The sequence below is a fragment of the Rhynchophorus ferrugineus genome, unplaced genomic scaffold, assembly GCF_030347505.1.
Source record: "Rhynchophorus ferrugineus isolate W39M unplaced genomic scaffold, kcgeb_rfMv2 rfM9, whole genome shotgun sequence".
Lineage (NCBI taxonomy): Eukaryota > Metazoa > Arthropoda > Insecta > Coleoptera > Curculionidae > Rhynchophorus > Rhynchophorus ferrugineus.
Window position 1 is genome coordinate 27,768,370 of NW_027472588.1, and position 17,965 is coordinate 27,786,334.

General features: G+C 35.8%; 1 protein-coding gene across 4 annotated transcripts in view; it reads left to right on the forward strand.

The window, feature by feature from the left end:
* The window catches only part of LOC143202570 (homeotic protein spalt-major), a 175,908-nt gene extending 158,285 nt beyond the window's left edge, over positions 1 to 17,623 (forward strand). The window contains exons 2-9 of one of the 4 annotated variants that reach the window (XM_076414171.1): positions 5,987 to 8,799; positions 8,858 to 9,146; positions 9,206 to 9,339; positions 11,725 to 11,874; positions 12,118 to 12,460; positions 13,581 to 13,732; positions 14,374 to 14,547; positions 15,943 to 17,623. In XM_076414171.1, coding sequence (XP_076270286.1) covers positions 5,987 to 8,799; positions 8,858 to 9,146; positions 9,206 to 9,339; positions 11,725 to 11,874; positions 12,118 to 12,460; positions 13,581 to 13,732; positions 14,374 to 14,547; positions 15,943 to 16,200 — 4,313 coding nt within the window. In that variant the 3' untranslated portion in view covers positions 16,201 to 17,623. The remainder of the gene's footprint in view (positions 1 to 5,986; positions 8,800 to 8,857; positions 9,147 to 9,205; positions 9,340 to 11,724; positions 11,875 to 12,117; positions 12,461 to 13,580; positions 13,733 to 14,373; positions 14,548 to 15,942) is intronic. The other 3 variants (XM_076414174.1, XM_076414172.1, XM_076414175.1) reach the window with 3 other exon arrangements.
* The last annotated feature ends 342 nt before the right edge of the window (positions 17,624 to 17,965 follow it).

Here is a 17,965-nt window from a genome sequence, read left to right on the forward strand (position 1 = left end):
GATAAATTATTGGATTAGTTAGATTTGAGAGGTTCTATATGATCACCTAATATGATGAAAAAATAGAACCAACAACGGAAATATATATATATATATATATATATATATATATATATATATATATATATATTGAAAAATTGCAAACTCTATAACTTACAGTAAAGCTAAACTTTTTCTAAAAAACATGAAACAGAGATAAATTATTTTTATGTCTCAGTATACTTGTTCCTCAGATTGCCAACGTTATACCAACAATATATGTGTATATATATATATATATATATATATATAATATATAAAAAGTATAAGAATATATAAATTATCACTATAAAATACTCATCAAGAAAATATAAAAGTAACATAAAAATATAAACAAAAATGTTAACCTCTTAACATTTTCGACTACTTTGAATTCATTTTTAGGTTTTTTCAATTCAGACTAATTATTGAGAGAAATTGTTTAGATATTCATGGGATATTCCAAAATGACTCTTGCTTCTCCGTATAATTACTTTCTACTGCAGATTATTCTAAGGGACTAAAAAAATCAAATAATAGCTGTTTTAACGGAAGATATTCAACCTTTTTGAAGAATAATTTTTATAGTGATATACTGAACATTCATTCATTCATATGAAAATACAAACAAGAACAACAAAAATAACTAGATTTTTCAATTACTGTGGATTACTTTTGAAAGTTTTTTTCAATTCGGATTATTTATTGCATTATTGATTGGATCTGATCAAGAATCTGATCTGATGAATTTGTTTAATTATTAATTGTTATAATTGTTCTTCAGCTTGATATCAACAATACATTGTCCATTATAGATTATCATAAGTCAGAAAAAATCAATTAATGGCTGCTTTTATTAAAAAAAAATGAGACTTTTCAAAGTCATAACTACTGTGAATTAATTTTACAAATTATTTACTGAAATTACTGAGCAAAAATTGTTCTACAAAAGAGAACATGAAAAACATTTATTGTAATTCCTCGATACAACTATTCTTCAACTTGATATCAATACAATATTTAAACAAGCTTTTTTCACAATTCTCTTCAAAATGAAAGTGCTGCTCAACCATCGGTGACCATATAACTAGCACATAACCAGTGATGAATCAAAAATGATGACCGGAAGAGGCAATATCTCGTGAATAAGGCGGGTGGAGTAAGACTTCCTATTTAAGCGTTTCATGTAGGTTTTTATGAATTTTGATATGTGGGCGTAAATTATGCTTTTTACAAGAGGGTATTTTTCTTGAGCTTTCAATTCATCATCCTTATATTATTTTAGTTGATCAAGTGGTTCTTTGTCACCCGCTTTGGAGACTAACATTTTTTACAACATTCAATCACTATATAGTGATTATAGGTTTCTTTGAGATATGTTCTAAATGTTTTTATGAAGCTAGTATATATATATATATATATATATATATATATATATATATATATATATATATATATATATATATATATTCTAGAAAGAAACACATGAATGAAGATCACATATTACTTTGATCATAAGATTTAAAAAAAGAGCATGTATGAACTACTAGATGTAGGCTATGCATGAAGATAATACGCACTGAGAAACGTTGAGACACTCAGTCTTGTCTCAATGTCGGGGGTCTAATATGACGTAAATATGTACCCTAGCGGCCCTCCAATTGGCCCAAAACAAATATATCCCGATGGCATAGGAACGATCACATTTAAATTTCAAATTTCCACAGCCCTTCCTTAATATTTCGTTTGTGTAATAGCACAATGGTCGAGATGGAACTGCCCGCCAAGCTTTGACAACGAGCCGACAGATGGAAACTCTATATCTCGGAAATCATTCGTCGTGACATCCGGCCAGATTTTGTTTTTTTTTATTGCGCTCTTGCGTATGGAAAAAAAGCATCGATATAGCGGCTACCATCACAGGCACAAGGGAAATTTTATGTTAATTGTTGGGGTCGATTTTACATGAGTATCAACATCTCGGTTTTTAGCTACGTCGTTTGTATAATAAGGTATATGAATAATTATTATCGCTCGATAATTTTTATTAACCAAGCTACTAGGAAAAAACCTACTTCTGTTCCAAATTGACCAAGCATCAGGTCAAATAGTTTCATCAAGTAAAACTCTTCACTTGCCAACTATGGTTCTATATTAATATGCTCGAGTAATCCTTTCTGAATTTTTGGTGTTCCCAATACTAATATTTAAAAATCCCCATCGAGCCACACTTCGAACAAGAACATTACTTGAGTACTACATAAGGTTTATAGGAAGCTATTCATAATATTTGTTTTTACGCGGATTTTTCACTGGAAATTTAAATCATATCATTTCAGAATCATCTTATTTATACTGTATAGGTCTGTTGACATTCTTAAACTTTAAAATATCTGTTCGGGTTATTATTATCTACCTGCCCAATGGTACAATGATATACTATTTTGAGAAAAGTAGGAACATTTCTGGTCTTGCTCATAGTACGCACACGCGCACATTCATGAAATCCATATAAAAAATCACCCCTCTAACAAACAATAACGGGAGCGCGCCCACGGAAGTATATATTTAAATACGAATCCAAAAACAGTTGACGGTATGGTGTCAGCTTTTTTCTCGAAAAACGGAAACTACCGAAATCCCGATGCCATCAACCCCACAATTTGTCTTTCTCCCCATTTAAAAGCGCATAGGGACGGAGATTAGACGTTTCTGTAATCATACAGCTGGTGATGTATGTGATGACTTTTATAGTTTCTCAAAATCTATTTTTATGTTAAAATTCAAATACTCGGAAGTCAAAATAATTTAGTCGCTTTTCTTTAATTGATTATAATAATCTTTAAAATCAGAATAAATATTTTTACATAAAAATTATATATAATTTCACCCGTGGGGAACAATATTTCTGTTTAAACATGAAAATTGAAGTGATGATATAAAATTTCACCTAATTATCCACATATTTATGAATATATGTACATACAAGCCAGTTAAATATCGCAAATAGTAAACAATTTTTCTGTTAATTGATTATTTATGTTTGAGTCATAAACTGATTTGTTATATTGATATACTTATCTAAAAATAATTTCGATAAACTCATAGTTTTTCACTAAATAATATTTAAAATCAGAATAAATATTTTTACATAGAAACTACATATAATTTCACCCGTAAAATTCCACCTAATTATTCACATATTTATGAATAGATCTATATAAAAACGAGTTGAATATCGCAAATAGACAAAATATAACTAATCGATGTAATTAGAGTTGAAATACTCGACTATAACGCATTGGAGTTTGCATCGAAAGCGTATATATAACTATATATAAATATTTACCACAAGAAAATCTATTTTCATCGTGCAGTCTCATGGTCCCGAACTATTATATAGATAAATATATATTAGGTGCACATTTAGAATCTGTTTTATATACGTGAACTATCAATATTTTATCTAATTTTGGTCTGTCAACAGTTTATTTCAAGAGAAGAAAAAATGGGATTTTGATGATCAACCGAGTGAAATTTATTGTCGTTATGTACGGCGATTGTCGAGTAACTTAAATACCGAATTGCCAGAAGATAAAATATCCTTGGACATAAAATTCCTCCAGTATATACAGTCGGGGAGAAAACAACCAAACAAGACCTAAAATATTACTGTTTCTGTGTAGTTATTTTGCCATTAAAAACTAAAAAAAATTCAAAATTATAAAGGTGGACTGTAATTTAAAGTAAAATATTTCAAGATTATGTCATTTTAATGTGAACGAAACATATAATTTTGTTATTAAAATTGAGAAATTGGTTTTTTAAAAAATAATTGTTATTCCAATAAGTAATCCAAAATTAATTAAAACGTTTATTGTCTCGAATGCGAATTATCGAATTATGAATTATTTCATCACAAGAACAAGGGAAATTTTATGTTAATTCTTAGGGGTCGAATTTACATGAATATCAACATCTCGGTTTTTAGTTACATAATTCGTATAATAAGGTATAGAATAATTATTATTACTAGATTTTTATTAACTAAGCTGCTGTACGATTTTTCTATTACAAATTAACATGGAGATTCAAGTAAAACTTTTCAATTATCAATTGTGTTACTCTATTAATATCAAAAAGTATTCTATTATTAATGTTTTTTGTTTAAAATACGAATATTTTAAGATTTGGAAATTTTGTGTGGGTGTTTCTTGACTTTACTTAACGCTTTTTTGTACCCAACATAAAATTAACCTACTGAAAATCTTCTTCGAGCCAATCTACGAACAAAAGAATTATTTGAGAAGTTTATACGAAGCTATTCTTTCTTCATCACGATAAGGCGTCTTCTTATGCATTAATATTTGTTTGTTCGTGAGTTTTTACGAAAGATTTAAATTATGTCGTTTCAAAATCTTCCTATTCATACTATTTAGGCTTGTTGCCTTTAAACTTAAAAAAAATCAGAAACTTGTTCGGGTTTTACACTGACAATCTGGCCAATATGGTACAATGATTATCAATTCACTTAATTTTGACAAAAAAAATTATAATGGTGGTCTGTAATTTAGAACTGAATATTTCAAGATTTATTGTCTGGAATTTCGAATTTCGATTTTCTCCCTCACATTTTACCGATTTTACTTTTTTATTGCGCTCTTGTGTATGCAAAAAAATAATGAAATTTTATGTTAACTGTTGGGTAAATGGGTTTTACGTGAATATTTTGTTTTCTTTTGTATAATAAAGCAATAATTATTATGGCTTGATAAGTTTCATTCACTAAGCTGCTATACCTTTTTTCTATTCCAAATCACCAAAAAATCTTCCAAAATTCAAGCTTCATCTATTAAAACGTGGAGATTGCTTAAAAAGAGGTTGATTTAAATAGTTGACAATTAACCGTGCTAATATCAAAGAGAATTTTGGCTGTCGTTGGCGTTTTTGAATGTTTGGTGTTTAAAATACAGATATTTTAATTCTTAAATATTATGTGTAAGTATTTGTTAAGTTCAACTCTTTCTCGGCTCTTTTTTTTTGTATCCAACATAAGAATAGCAGAGTGAAAATCTTTATTCAGTCAATCTACGAACAAGGGCATTATGTCAATATTAGATGAAGTTTGCACGAAGCTATTCTTTCTTAATCACGATAATACATTTTCTCACATGTCAATATTGGTTTCTTTACAATTTTCGCTTAATTTTCATAAAAAAAAAGTCAATTTAAAATGGAATATTTCAAGATGTTGTTATTTAATCTGAACAAAATGTACAATTTCGTTATTAAAATTGAAAAATAGGTTTAAAAAAATATTTGTTATTCTAATAACTACTCTAAAATTAATTAAAACGTTATTTGTCTGGAATAGAGTTTTTCTCCTCAAAATTTACAACCGATTTAATACGATAAATAATACAAGTGCCCCTCTTGGCAGAGCCCAATCGATAAAATCAGTGTCGTAGAGGAAGCGCGGAAAGCATAGACGAGCGTATACATTCTTAGGCCGCCACCGAGAGACAGAGATGCCAACCACCCCGTTACCGACGGCCGACTCTCCCCACCGTTATGCTTTATGGTTATGAAAAATATAACGGGGGTGGGGGAAGAACGTAGAGGCGGGGTGGGCGGTCGTTATGAACGAGCAACAAGTGAAATCTTATTTATGATGGCCCGGGCCCCGCCCAGCTGTCATAACCGGCTCGGTAACTGGCCGGCGACCTCCTCGTATATCATATTCTGCGCCTGCTCAACGGGCCCCTTCATATTCGGCCTTTCCCCCACTCTTTTCATATCTCATTTAATAATATCTCGACCTATGCAGGCCGTGGCTCCCTCCCCGACTACTACGTAGTCGTCTACGTTCACTGACACGCTATGTGTTCGAGAGAACGGTTGTGGCCGAAACTGTTGCGCCGACGTGTCGCTCCACGCTTAGCTGACTCGGTCGTTGTTTCGTTTGCAGATGGCCTCGTTGCCGGCGCCGAAGACTTGCCCGAGGAGGTTCTCATGTGTCAGCGCTGTCAGGAACAGTTCACCGAGCTGCAGGAATACCTGACGCACAAGGGCGAGTGCGACAAGAAGGCGATCAAGCACGACGACCCGGCCCATTCCGATCCCGAGGACATGGTGGTGTCCGGGGATGAGGAGGACGACGACGAGACGGGCGGCAAACGGCTGGAAAGGATGCGCCGCCACCGACAGGACGCCGCCAACAACAACAGCGTGGAGGAGTCGTCGCCCGACGAGAACAGGATCGGATTCCCGTTCCCTATTCCCGTGGCGCCAGGACACGTCACCTTAGAAGCGTTGCAGAACACGAAAGTAGCCGTAGCACAGTTTGCCGCTACCGCCATGGCGAACAATCCCGATAACGAAGCCGCATTCCAGGAACTCGCCGTATTGCAGTCCACGCTGTTCACCCTGCAACATCAGCAAGTCCTGCAGCTTCAACTCATCAACCAGCTTCAGCAGCAACTCCAAATCGACCGTACCAAAGAAGACGAGCACGCGTCGCCGCCGCCGTCAGAGAACGGAGAAGCGGAAACTACGCCGATCGAATCGCCGCAAACTCCACCGCCGAAACAAGTGTCGCGCGAACCCTCTCCCGCTACTACGCCAGTAACCAATCAACAGACACCTGTTTTACAAACGCCACCTAGTGAAATGCAAACGGAAACAGTGACAAGTGCGCCGAGTCTCCCGCCACAGATTCAACCTCCCATGTGTTCGATATCGTCATCGTTGGCGTCCACTATCATCACTCACAGCAACGATCCTCCATCATTGGAGGAGCCTAATACATTGGAGATGTTGCAGAAACGTGCCCAGGAAGTGTTGGATAATGCCAGCCAAGGACTTCTAGCTACTAATTTAGCGGACGAGTTAGCGTTTAGAAAAAGTAAAGGTTCTATGTCGCCGTACGACTCAAAAGGACGCAACGAGCCCTTTTTCAAGCACCGGTGCAGATATTGTGGTAAAGTGTTCGGATCCGACTCGGCTTTACAAATTCACATCAGATCACACACGGGCGAGCGACCGTATAAATGCAACGTTTGCGGAAGTCGGTTTACGACAAAAGGCAATTTAAAAGTGCATTTCCAAAGGCATAGCGCAAAGTTTCCACATATCAAGATGAATCCTAACCCCGTACCAGAGCATTTAGATAAGTATCATCCACCACTTTTAGCTCAGTTGGGCCAACAATCTCTCTCGCCAGGCGGCCCACCGCATCCACCACATTTGGGGTTCCCTGGCGGTCATCCGTTTCCACCAACTACCCTCCCGTTGTATCGTCCTCCAGTTCCTCCGCCACCAGAATTAATCACCACTCGTTTACAACCGTCGCCTCACACTCCACCCCATCGATTATTTCCTCCCCATCCGCTGTTCATCAAGCGCGAGGAACAAGAAGCGCCCGCCGATCTGAGAAAACCGCATCGATCTCCATCGCCGAGCAGAGAAAACGTGCAGTGTAAAAGTGAACCGGAATGTGACGAACCCAAGCAGGACATGGAAGAAACACAGAAAGCGGAGTTGCCGGAAATGACGCCAAAACAAGAACCCACTGACAACGAAAATGAGCATGAAAACGATCAAGAAAGATACGGTTCGCCGAACACCTTCGACGATTGCAGCAATCAAAGTAAGTTTAGTAACGATGACGAACAGAGAAGTCCCGATAATCAATCGGAAATAATGCAAGACGAGCCTGAAAACCTTTCGAATCGGTCGAATTCGGTCACGGCGCCTTTAAGCATCGCCACAGGGCAAAGATTACCCGTCAGTTTTTCTCTGGGTCATACCAGTTCACCTCCGAGCAGTACATCTTCGGGAAGTTTAGGACATTTCCCCACAACCCCCCTTCCCGACATCACGAAGGATCCGGCTATTTACACGAATTTATTACCGAGACCTGGAAGTAACGATAATTCGTGGGAGAGTTTAATCGAAATAACTAAAACATCGGAAACGAGTAAACTGCAACAACTGGTTGATAATATTGAACATAAATTGTCTGATCCGAATCAGTGCGTGATTTGTCATCGGGTGTTGTCTTGCAAGAGCGCTCTACAAATGCACTATCGTACACACACAGGGGAACGACCATTCAAGTGTAAAATATGCGGCAGAGCCTTCACGACTAAAGGAAACCTGAAGACACACATGGGAGTTCATCGAGCGAAACCACCGATGCGTGTTCTTCATCAGTGTCCGGTATGTCACAAGAAATTCACTAATGCTTTGGTGCTTCAACAACATATCCGTCTGCATACTGGAGAACCGACCGATCTCACTCCCGAACAGATTCAAGCAGCTGAAGTGAAAGATTTCCCATCGCCTGGGGCATTTCCGGGTTTACCGAACTCGATTCACCCCTTCCTGGGACAAGGCTTCATGCCGGGTCTCTCGCCGCTAGGCAACCCTTTATTCGGCTTGAAAATGGATAAAGACGGTAGATCCGAACACGAAAGCATGGATGATGACGACGAGGACGATGACGACATGAGCACCAACACCGATAATCAAATGATGCCTCCCTATTCGTCGTCACCTTCGAATATCACAAACCAGGTCATTCCGAGCACGTCGATGGCATCCCAGTTCAATAACAGCGACTTGCATTGCTCCACCGAAGACCTGGCGTCGGCCCGAGGAATAACTTCGTCTCCACAGATGCAGAACGGGGAGAAATCCCCCAACCGATCGCTTACTAGTTCCGAAAGCGCGGAAATTCAATCTCCGCAAAACAACCGAATGACCACCACACCCGTCCAGGTAATAATAATTATTTTATTTTCTGGGAACCGTAATAGGGTTGGATTTATTTTTATAGATACCCAGGCCTTCGTCTCAACAAGCCAGTAGCCCGACATTGTCCGAATGTAACTCAGTGGGAGCGCTAGATTTGACACCTAAACAAAATCAGAATCAAAATCTACCCATCGCCAGTCCGAGTCCTGGACCGCCACCATCTTTGTTCTCCGCCTTCGGGTTGTTACCTCCGGTAACACAGACCAGTGCGCCTCTGATGTCCTCTGCACTATCTTCATTGACGTCCTCCGTTTTAACCTCTACCTCGTTCAGCCCTTTGAGATTAGCAGTTGGTCCAGGAGCAAATCTCGGTAAGTATGAATCTACGCAAAATTTATCATAACGGTACAGTAAACAGCTGTTCTTTTAGGACGTGGAAATACGACTTGTAGTCTCTGCTTCAAAACCTTTGCCTGTAATTCAGCTCTAGAGATTCACTACCGAAGCCACACCAAAGAACGCCCGTTCAAGTGCAGCGTTTGCGACAGAGGATTCTCGACCAAGGTAAGTGCTGCATTAAACATCAAAATCAAAAAACACTTATTACTGGTGATTTTTGGAGTTAGATAATGTTAGAGGTACATGAATCACAATGTTTGAGTTTGTATAGTTCAGAATTACTACGTTTTCCTTTTAACAATCTTTCAACGAGAACAAAATAATGTCTTGACAGCAGAAGCACTGGCCGATAAGCCAGCTGATCGCAGGCGTGAAACGCGATCTGAAATAAAACAAACAACACAGACCGTCGGATCGATGCCCCATGTTTATGATTCATTTCGGACAGAGAATAAAATAATAAAAACGGATTTAATTCGAAAGATTCTTTATATGACATGATTGAAACATTATTCTAAATTTATTCGACACAATAGATTGAGAGATAGCTCGGCTTAGTCGTTGGCAATGGGCCAGCTATAAAGTTATGCCGTATGTCTAAGTGGTCTATTTTTGATTGAGATTCTTATTTTTGTGTTAAAATATATTTTTCAACTTGTCGTTAAGATCCGCGATGATTGCCGTTGGAAAATGCAGACGGATTCCGCGGCGGTCCATTCTGGTCGCCATTCAGCTATTTCCGTTTGATAATTATTCGATGTTTATGGCGGCTTTCCATTCGATTGTTCGATAATAAACGGAATAAAAAAGTCGCACCGCGAATAACGGATTCCTCCTGAAGCTTTCATGAACTTTAGGCTTATTTTTAAACCGGCCATTATTCATCCTGATGGACCGAAAATAGTTCGGCGAGAATTAGCAGCATACCTCACAGCCGTAATAATTACAAACGAGATTCAAAACGATGTGATTCATTTGGACCGGCTCTTTGTTTTCGTTTCAACGTTTTTCTCGATAGCTGTTGCTCTACTCTTTTATTTTCTCCAACACTACGTTTTATTTCATTTATATTTATTTTTATCGACATAACTATTTCTCCAACCCATCCATCATTACAATATCTGAAAAATAAATGTTTGAACAAAATCTCATTCCCATCCGTTATATTATAAATATTGGTTTTACTTCAAAAAATAGTCTTATTTTAGTTCGTACAAGCTTGGTAAATTTTCTCATTCCTGTCAATATATTGTCAAAGATAAATATGAAACTTTAAATGCAGAACCACTAAAACCTCTATAATCTAACAACTAATTATCAAAAAATGATGAAATTTTAAAAATTATTCTGTGAATGTTGGTACTTTCGGGATATTTTTATCGATATAATTATTTCTCTAATATTTACCTAAATAATTGTTTATTCAGCATCCATCATTGCTTTATTTTCACCATAAAAGTTCGAACAAAATAACATTTTCATCCGTTGTGTTATAACACTCATATTGTAGTTTTTACAACAAACTTGGTAAATTTTCTCATTCTTTTCAACCTCTATAACTTAATAGCTAATTATAAAAAAGTCATGATATTTTTGCAATTATTCTCTGATTATGTTGATTGTTTCTAGATATTATCTATAAGTTTATAGATATAACTATTACTCCAATGTTTATAAAAAATTTTATTGAACATCCATCATTGCTTTATTTTAAAAACAATGGTTTGAATACAATCGCATTACCCATCTGTTTTGTTATAAATATTGTTTAAATTTCAATAAATAATAGTCTTATTTTAGTTTGTAGAACAAGCTTTGTGTATTTTTTAAATTAAGATTTCTGATTATCAAACATAAACTTTAAATTTAGCTCCACTAAAATCTCTATAACATATCAACTAATTATCAAAAATATCATTAAATTTTTAAGATTCTTCTCTGGTTGTTTTGGGGTATTACTTTTATTAATAAAACTTTCGTTGATATTTATTCATTCTTTATTGAGCAACATATGTTATTTACTTTTATGATTCATCATTGCTTTATTTTAAAAATAATGTTTCAATAAAGTCATGTTACCATAAGTAGTACTATAAATATTGTTTAAGCTTCAGTAAATAATACTCTTATTGTCTTGTATTTTTTGTATCATTGTATCACCTAAAATGTTCTCAATGCTCTTATTCATCACATTTGTTAAACATGAATATGATTTTGTATATTGATCCGACAACATTAAAAGTATCATAACTAAAAATACTATAATCTATAATAACAATATATAATATACAATCTATAAACTATAATCTGGCACAATTAAATATTAAAAATCATGAAATTTTGTCAATTGTTCTCTGAATGATGGTACCTTTGAGATATTATATTATTTCTTTCAATAAAAAGTTTCGTATGTTCAGCTGTGACATCAGACAGTGCTTTTTAGTATATTCTGTAAGTGTGTTCTCTAATGGTGACAAATTTTGATAATATTGTGATTCATTTGAGCGCCTCTTAATTTTAGTAAGTTTCATGTTGAACCTGTAATTTTAGGATAGTTGCAATTGCGACAAACAGGGGCGTATCCAGGAGGATGCGAAGCCGTGGAGTGCTCGATTCAGAAAACCTCCATCTCGTACCATCCCTTCAGAATTCCCTTTACCGATGAGCCCCGGATACGCCTCCTCCTGGATGTTGCTGGCGGTAAGCCGGTCCACTGACACACGCTAGGTAGCAAGCGGAATATTTCTCACTGAACGTGAAACGCCCTATATCAGTCATTGTTTGATGCGAGAGAATAATTTGACCAAACGGCACCGAAATCAAAATTTCAAATACCCAATTCCGAACAAACAAAGACTATAGAAGGAACATGCGGATATTCGTTGCTACTCTAGACCACCACACAGCTCCCGATCTAACATTATCGAAATTATTTTCTTCCAGGGTAATATGAAACAGCACATGCTCACTCACAAGATCAGAGACATGCCTCAGCACATGTTCGAGAACAAGACGCCATCGCTAAGCGGGGACGAGTCAACACCGTTGCCGGCCAGTATGCCTCAGAGGGAACACCAACCCAACGACAGCGAACCTCTTCAGAACCCGCCGCCTCCACCATCACAACAACAACCGCCACCACAGCAGCCTCTGCCTCAGGTTCCCGCCTCGGCCACGCAGTCTCCCATGCCGCCACATATGATGGTGCCGCAAGAACAAAAAGAACAGGCGCAGATCAAACGAGAACCAACCGAAACCGAGCTGCCTCTACCCAAACGCCCACCAAGTATGTAGAAATTTAACTTAAAAAAGAAACTGCAATTAAAATCGTGTAAAGGTTAATTAATTTCGAAACGTTCGGTAATTGTTCAAACCGACAATTTACAAACAATGGTTCGAATCCATTATGCAAGAATTCGACAAATTTTTAATGTGCTCTCCTTTATATTTCTACTTTATTTTTTTTTACAAATAACGCAAAGTGGTTTCCTTTAATTTGATAAAGTACGGTGTTGGTAATATCCATGATTGAAAAAAAAATTAAATCCTCAATGTGATTTACGTCACGAATTTTAACAAAAATCACTCGCACAACATTTATGACATATATATAAGCTATAAATATCCGAATTACAATGAAACATATAAATGAGTTCATATTATTTATGGTTTAGTAAAAATTTGTTTATAGATATTTCTTTGGCAAGGGTTTTCTTTTGTTTTGTCAGCGTCGGCCAGATTTATTGAAAAATTAATATCGGTTATTGTTCTGGTAGATTTGTGAAATATTTGTGGTCGAGAAAAAAAACCAAACATTTATTTTTATGATGCCCTTGCCCGCTAGAAAGTTTCGACAAAATCTTTTTCGAAGCTGTAGCGTTATAAAAATTAATTTTCGGTTTCGTTGTGAATCAAATTAATTCGCGGATAAAACAGCAGAAAATTCACTGATTTACAAATTAAATTTGTTCGAACTTGCTCTTGGACTCAATGGAACACTGATCGATTATTTCTGCTTAGTTCTTGTATAATTTATACGAGGACGCCAGTTTTAATTCGCGAAAAAAAACAACTCCTAATAAATTTTTAATAGGCCTAAACCAGTCATCTTTATTTAAATCAGACAAGCTGCGTACTGCGTTTAAATCGAAGGTATTTCGTTACATAACCTTTCGACCTTCTGATAACCTTGAAACTAATTAAATTAAGTTCTTTTTATTGTTATTACACCAATAAAACGAATTTTCATACAGATACAAAAAAATCCGATTTGATTGGTTTAAGTCGTCTTTGTAAATAAAAAAAAACAATCATCAAAAAACTAAAAAAAACTACAGATCATCTTGCTTGCACTAACTACAAGCTAGGTTGTGGGCTAACACGTGTGCTATGCGTATTTTTTGCAGGCTTGCAATCAAATAAGCATTTGTGTCCCGTGTGCAATAAGAACTTCTCGTCCAGTTCTGCCTTGCAGATCCACATGCGCACCCACACCGGCGACAAACCGTTCAGATGTACCGTCTGTCAAAAGGCATTCACCACCAAGGGCAACCTCAAGGTACGTATTGAGAGGCTTCGCTTACTAACGCATTCTAACTTTCACTCTCATCCTATATAGTTTATCTTTGTGTAGATATAAACAGTTACACTACTGCAGATTTGATGCTTTCAGAGTAGTATCGTCTATCTATCAGAAGTCAATGAAAAATCGCAATATTCTTTGTTAATACGGAATAGTGTCGACACCCTCTAAGATAAATAGAATAGTTTGTTTGAACTGTTTAGTGTTACGAACATCGTATTACATCTCGAGAAGGAAAATTACCCTAACCAATTAAAAACAAATAAAATCGACACGGTACGGTGTTCTTTCGTGAAATGATCTCGTGTGTTAACTACAGAAATGTATATTTTTTCATTTACGCTACAATATTGGAACCGTTTTCTATCAATAAAAATCGAACAGATCGAAAATCGTCGACAGTTATATAGTGTGCAAATATATGTATATGTAACTTTAACAGCATAGTGTTAGTATTAATATATTTCTTCTGTATGTTGATTTATTGCAAGTATTGGAAACTTTTGCTGCAACTATATCTATTAACTGTACGGTCGAAACTGATTATGTTTATACAAAGAAATAATACGACGAAAGGTGATCATTGTCAGAACTATCATTTTAAAATATATTTTCAGGTTCACATGGGTACCCATATGTGGAGCAACGGAGCCTCACGCCGAGGACGACGCATGTCTCTAGACCTTCCCCCCATCCCCATGACACCCAAGGATTCCGAATTTCTGCAACGGAGACCAGATCTCTTCTACCCGTACCTTCCGGGTCCATTCCTTAACGGCATGCAACAAAAGGTAACAATTGAAACCTAATTTCGATCGTAAAAGTCTAGTTCCGGAGAATCCCCGCACGCGCACAATGGTTTAAATTCGCAACGTTGCCAGTTCTTGCAAATTGTAAGTAAATTTGAAGAATAAAAATAGAATATTATAATATAGAATAATTTGAAAATATAAATAGAATAAATTATCTTCAGTTCATAAGTTAATCTAATATCATAGAACCTACATATTTTTTGTCGCCTATAATATAAAAATGTAATATGAAAAATGTTTTATAGACATTTTCCATGAAGAGAAAAAAGAGAAAATAAAACGATGTGTAATTATTTATCAGTTATAAACACTACACTAACAAACCAAAGTTATATATATAGTTCTTGTATATTATCCGTATGCTTGAAAAGTGTAGTATATTCTGGAATTCCCTTGAAACTCAAGTTCTAATTTAACTAAGTTTACCGTCTAATATTTTAAGTTTTTATAAACATATCTAATTTTAAAATGAAAAAGACAAAATAAATTGTCCTTCATTTATTATGATTAACATAAAATCTTTTTTATTTGAAATAGGATAGGTACTCAAAAACTAAGATTTTGGCTTATATAACACACATCCTGTATTTTTAACCTCATTTACCCAAGCTTCAACACACGTACCGTCGCTTTTATGTTTTGTACCTGTGGAATTCAATTGGTTCGCTTGCTGAATATTATATAAATCTATAAGTCATGAGTCAATAAATCTAGTTATTTCAAATTGCCACTATTTAAATTAGCTCGTGTTACATCCAATATAGAATCCATTTGAAGTGTAGCAGCTAGTTTAGCTGCAACCTGATTTTAATAACATTCACTTTTCACTTTTTGATACACTCTAATACATTCGATTACACTCAAGCTTACAAACTGTAATAATTTTACCAAAATAGGAATCCAACCGTAAAAATCTTCAAGCAAGATAAACTTCAATGTTTCTTGATCAATTTTAATGCCGTGGAATGACTATATGATCAACGAGCTGTGATTCTGATGAGATACACTCACAAAAAGGACATCGAGTCATATTTGCTTAAACTTGTTCAAAGTATTGTAAAATAGCCTTTTGATAGTGTCCACTAATCGATGATTTATCCATTACTACCTACCATTTATAAACTTACAAAACAGAGTTCTTACCAACGCCAGAGTCAAAGCCAAAATAGCTTTTGTAGTACTTGGATTAAAACTCTCAATTGTTCGTAAACGGCAACGTCGCATAATCAAGCGGAAACTACCGAACTTCTCCGAATACAGTTGGGATTCTCCAGAATTACTATTACGAACCGATTAGTTCGAGAATAACCGAAAAAATAACCTACAGCTCCATCTATGACACGACGACTTAAATTATTCCGTGTTTCGTTGCAGTTAAACGAGATGTCGTCAGTGGGCACCGCCCAAAACGGACTCGCTCCGTCGCCGAAATACGGCGGCCTGCTAGGATTCGGATACCCGCCGCCAGAGGCCGTGCGCGCGCAGGCAAACTCGCCCGAGCGCGCCTCCGACCGGCCGCCGAGCGAACCGGAACCCCGTTCCGGCCTGTGGGACTTGCATTTCGATCGGAAAGCCGCAGAAGCCCCCCGCGAAGATCTACTGTCCGCTTCCAGGGAAGGACTGGCCGCCTGAAAATGGGACGATCCCACGGTCCCGGTCTGCCCGAAATAGCAACGGACTCGTTCCTATAATCAAGTTAATTCAGCTAGTCTTATATGCGGCAAGGATATTTTCAACCATCGGTTTAAGGTGCAGAAAATTGCATTTCTCTTTCGTTCTCTAAGTATAAAGACTGTAGTAGCTCATGTCGTCCATCTAGGTCACTGAATATGACATTCCACGAGTGAAAATATGACTAATTTCGCGCGATAGATACAAATCGGGACTTTTTTTTAGAAGAACAGAACGTTGTCTCACAGAAATATCAAAGCATATCCTCGTTAAAACTGAGCCAGTGACTCTAATCAATCTAGACTAACCGCGAACCCTAATTTGTATCTATCTTGAAACATTTCGAACAGTTAAATGTTTGAAAATTCCTTGCCAACGGTTGGGGCAATGCATTCTGTGATATATCAAGTATATATAAATTACGTATATAATGCTGTGTAATTAGAAACTATTTAATTTAAAAAATTTTAAAGATGAAGAAACTTTAATGTTTAGGTGGTATTGTCTGTATTATAATAGCAAAAAAAAGAAATGTATGATATAGCTAAGAACAATTTTTATCTATCGTTTTTTTTTGTTTATGTGAGTTTCGTCGATGATACTATTGTTAATGAGGAAAATAAACAAAATTTAAGGAAACGTATTAAATATTTGTTTGCAGTGTTAAATGTGTCCAAGGGACACTGGCAATGCCAGTATGTAGCTTTATCAATTAAACCACTGTACATACTAGTTTTAGTATCACTGTATTGTTACTAGATGTCCATTTTATTTATATTGTAGTCATCATGGTAAGTGGAATCATCATGGATCTCGATGATCTAATATATTTCTTGCCTAGTACGCAAGGTGAGCCACTGTAACGTCGAAGAAAATACATCAATAAATTTTAAAAATAATTAAACGAAAGCAGTGGATTACCCTGTTGATGTTAACATATCGTAAATAAAACAAAAAAAGATGTATTTATTGTCGAAATATATTAACAGATAATTAATATTAAAAGATTCGTAAAGCTGTAATTTTATTTTCGTTTCTGCTTTGATGACTACACTATTTAGTATGGTCAATCCAATCAAGTACATGTAAATAGTTAATCATTATGTATGTAACATGAGACTGGTTTTTATTATTAAATTTACAATTAAATTGCTTAAAATCCCCAGTACAAAACCATCGAGAATCATTTTTTTCCTATGTTTTTTTTTGTATCGAAACGCTACCGCGGCGATTCTTACTGTCTCCAGAGTGATTCCTCCTGAGGTGTGTCGTTTTTGTTCTGGGTCTATGTACAAATATTTTTTAACTGGTTAGCGATATGTATTACACACGGAAGCCAGTTTGATTCTGTTTAATTATAAAATATAAATATTTATCGCATATAGTTTTTTGTTTCATTACCTCTCCCATGATCATCCTTTTTCCCATTAACTATTACGGTAATGCATTGAATAGTATTTATTAATATACACAATATAAATTTCAGCATACAAATTGCCTAAGCACTATAAGAATTATAACCTGATATGACTTACCTAATAAGTTAGTAATAATTATGTTTTAATCAACATAATAATAAATTGAATCTAAATGATTGTACCTGTAGTCAAACGTTGTGAACGATCTTAACATGTTGAATATGATTTTAAAGTTAGCTATAGATAGTAGAAAGGTTACAACGGTAAAAAACAGATATAGATGTTTAGCAGAGTAAAAAGAGATATAT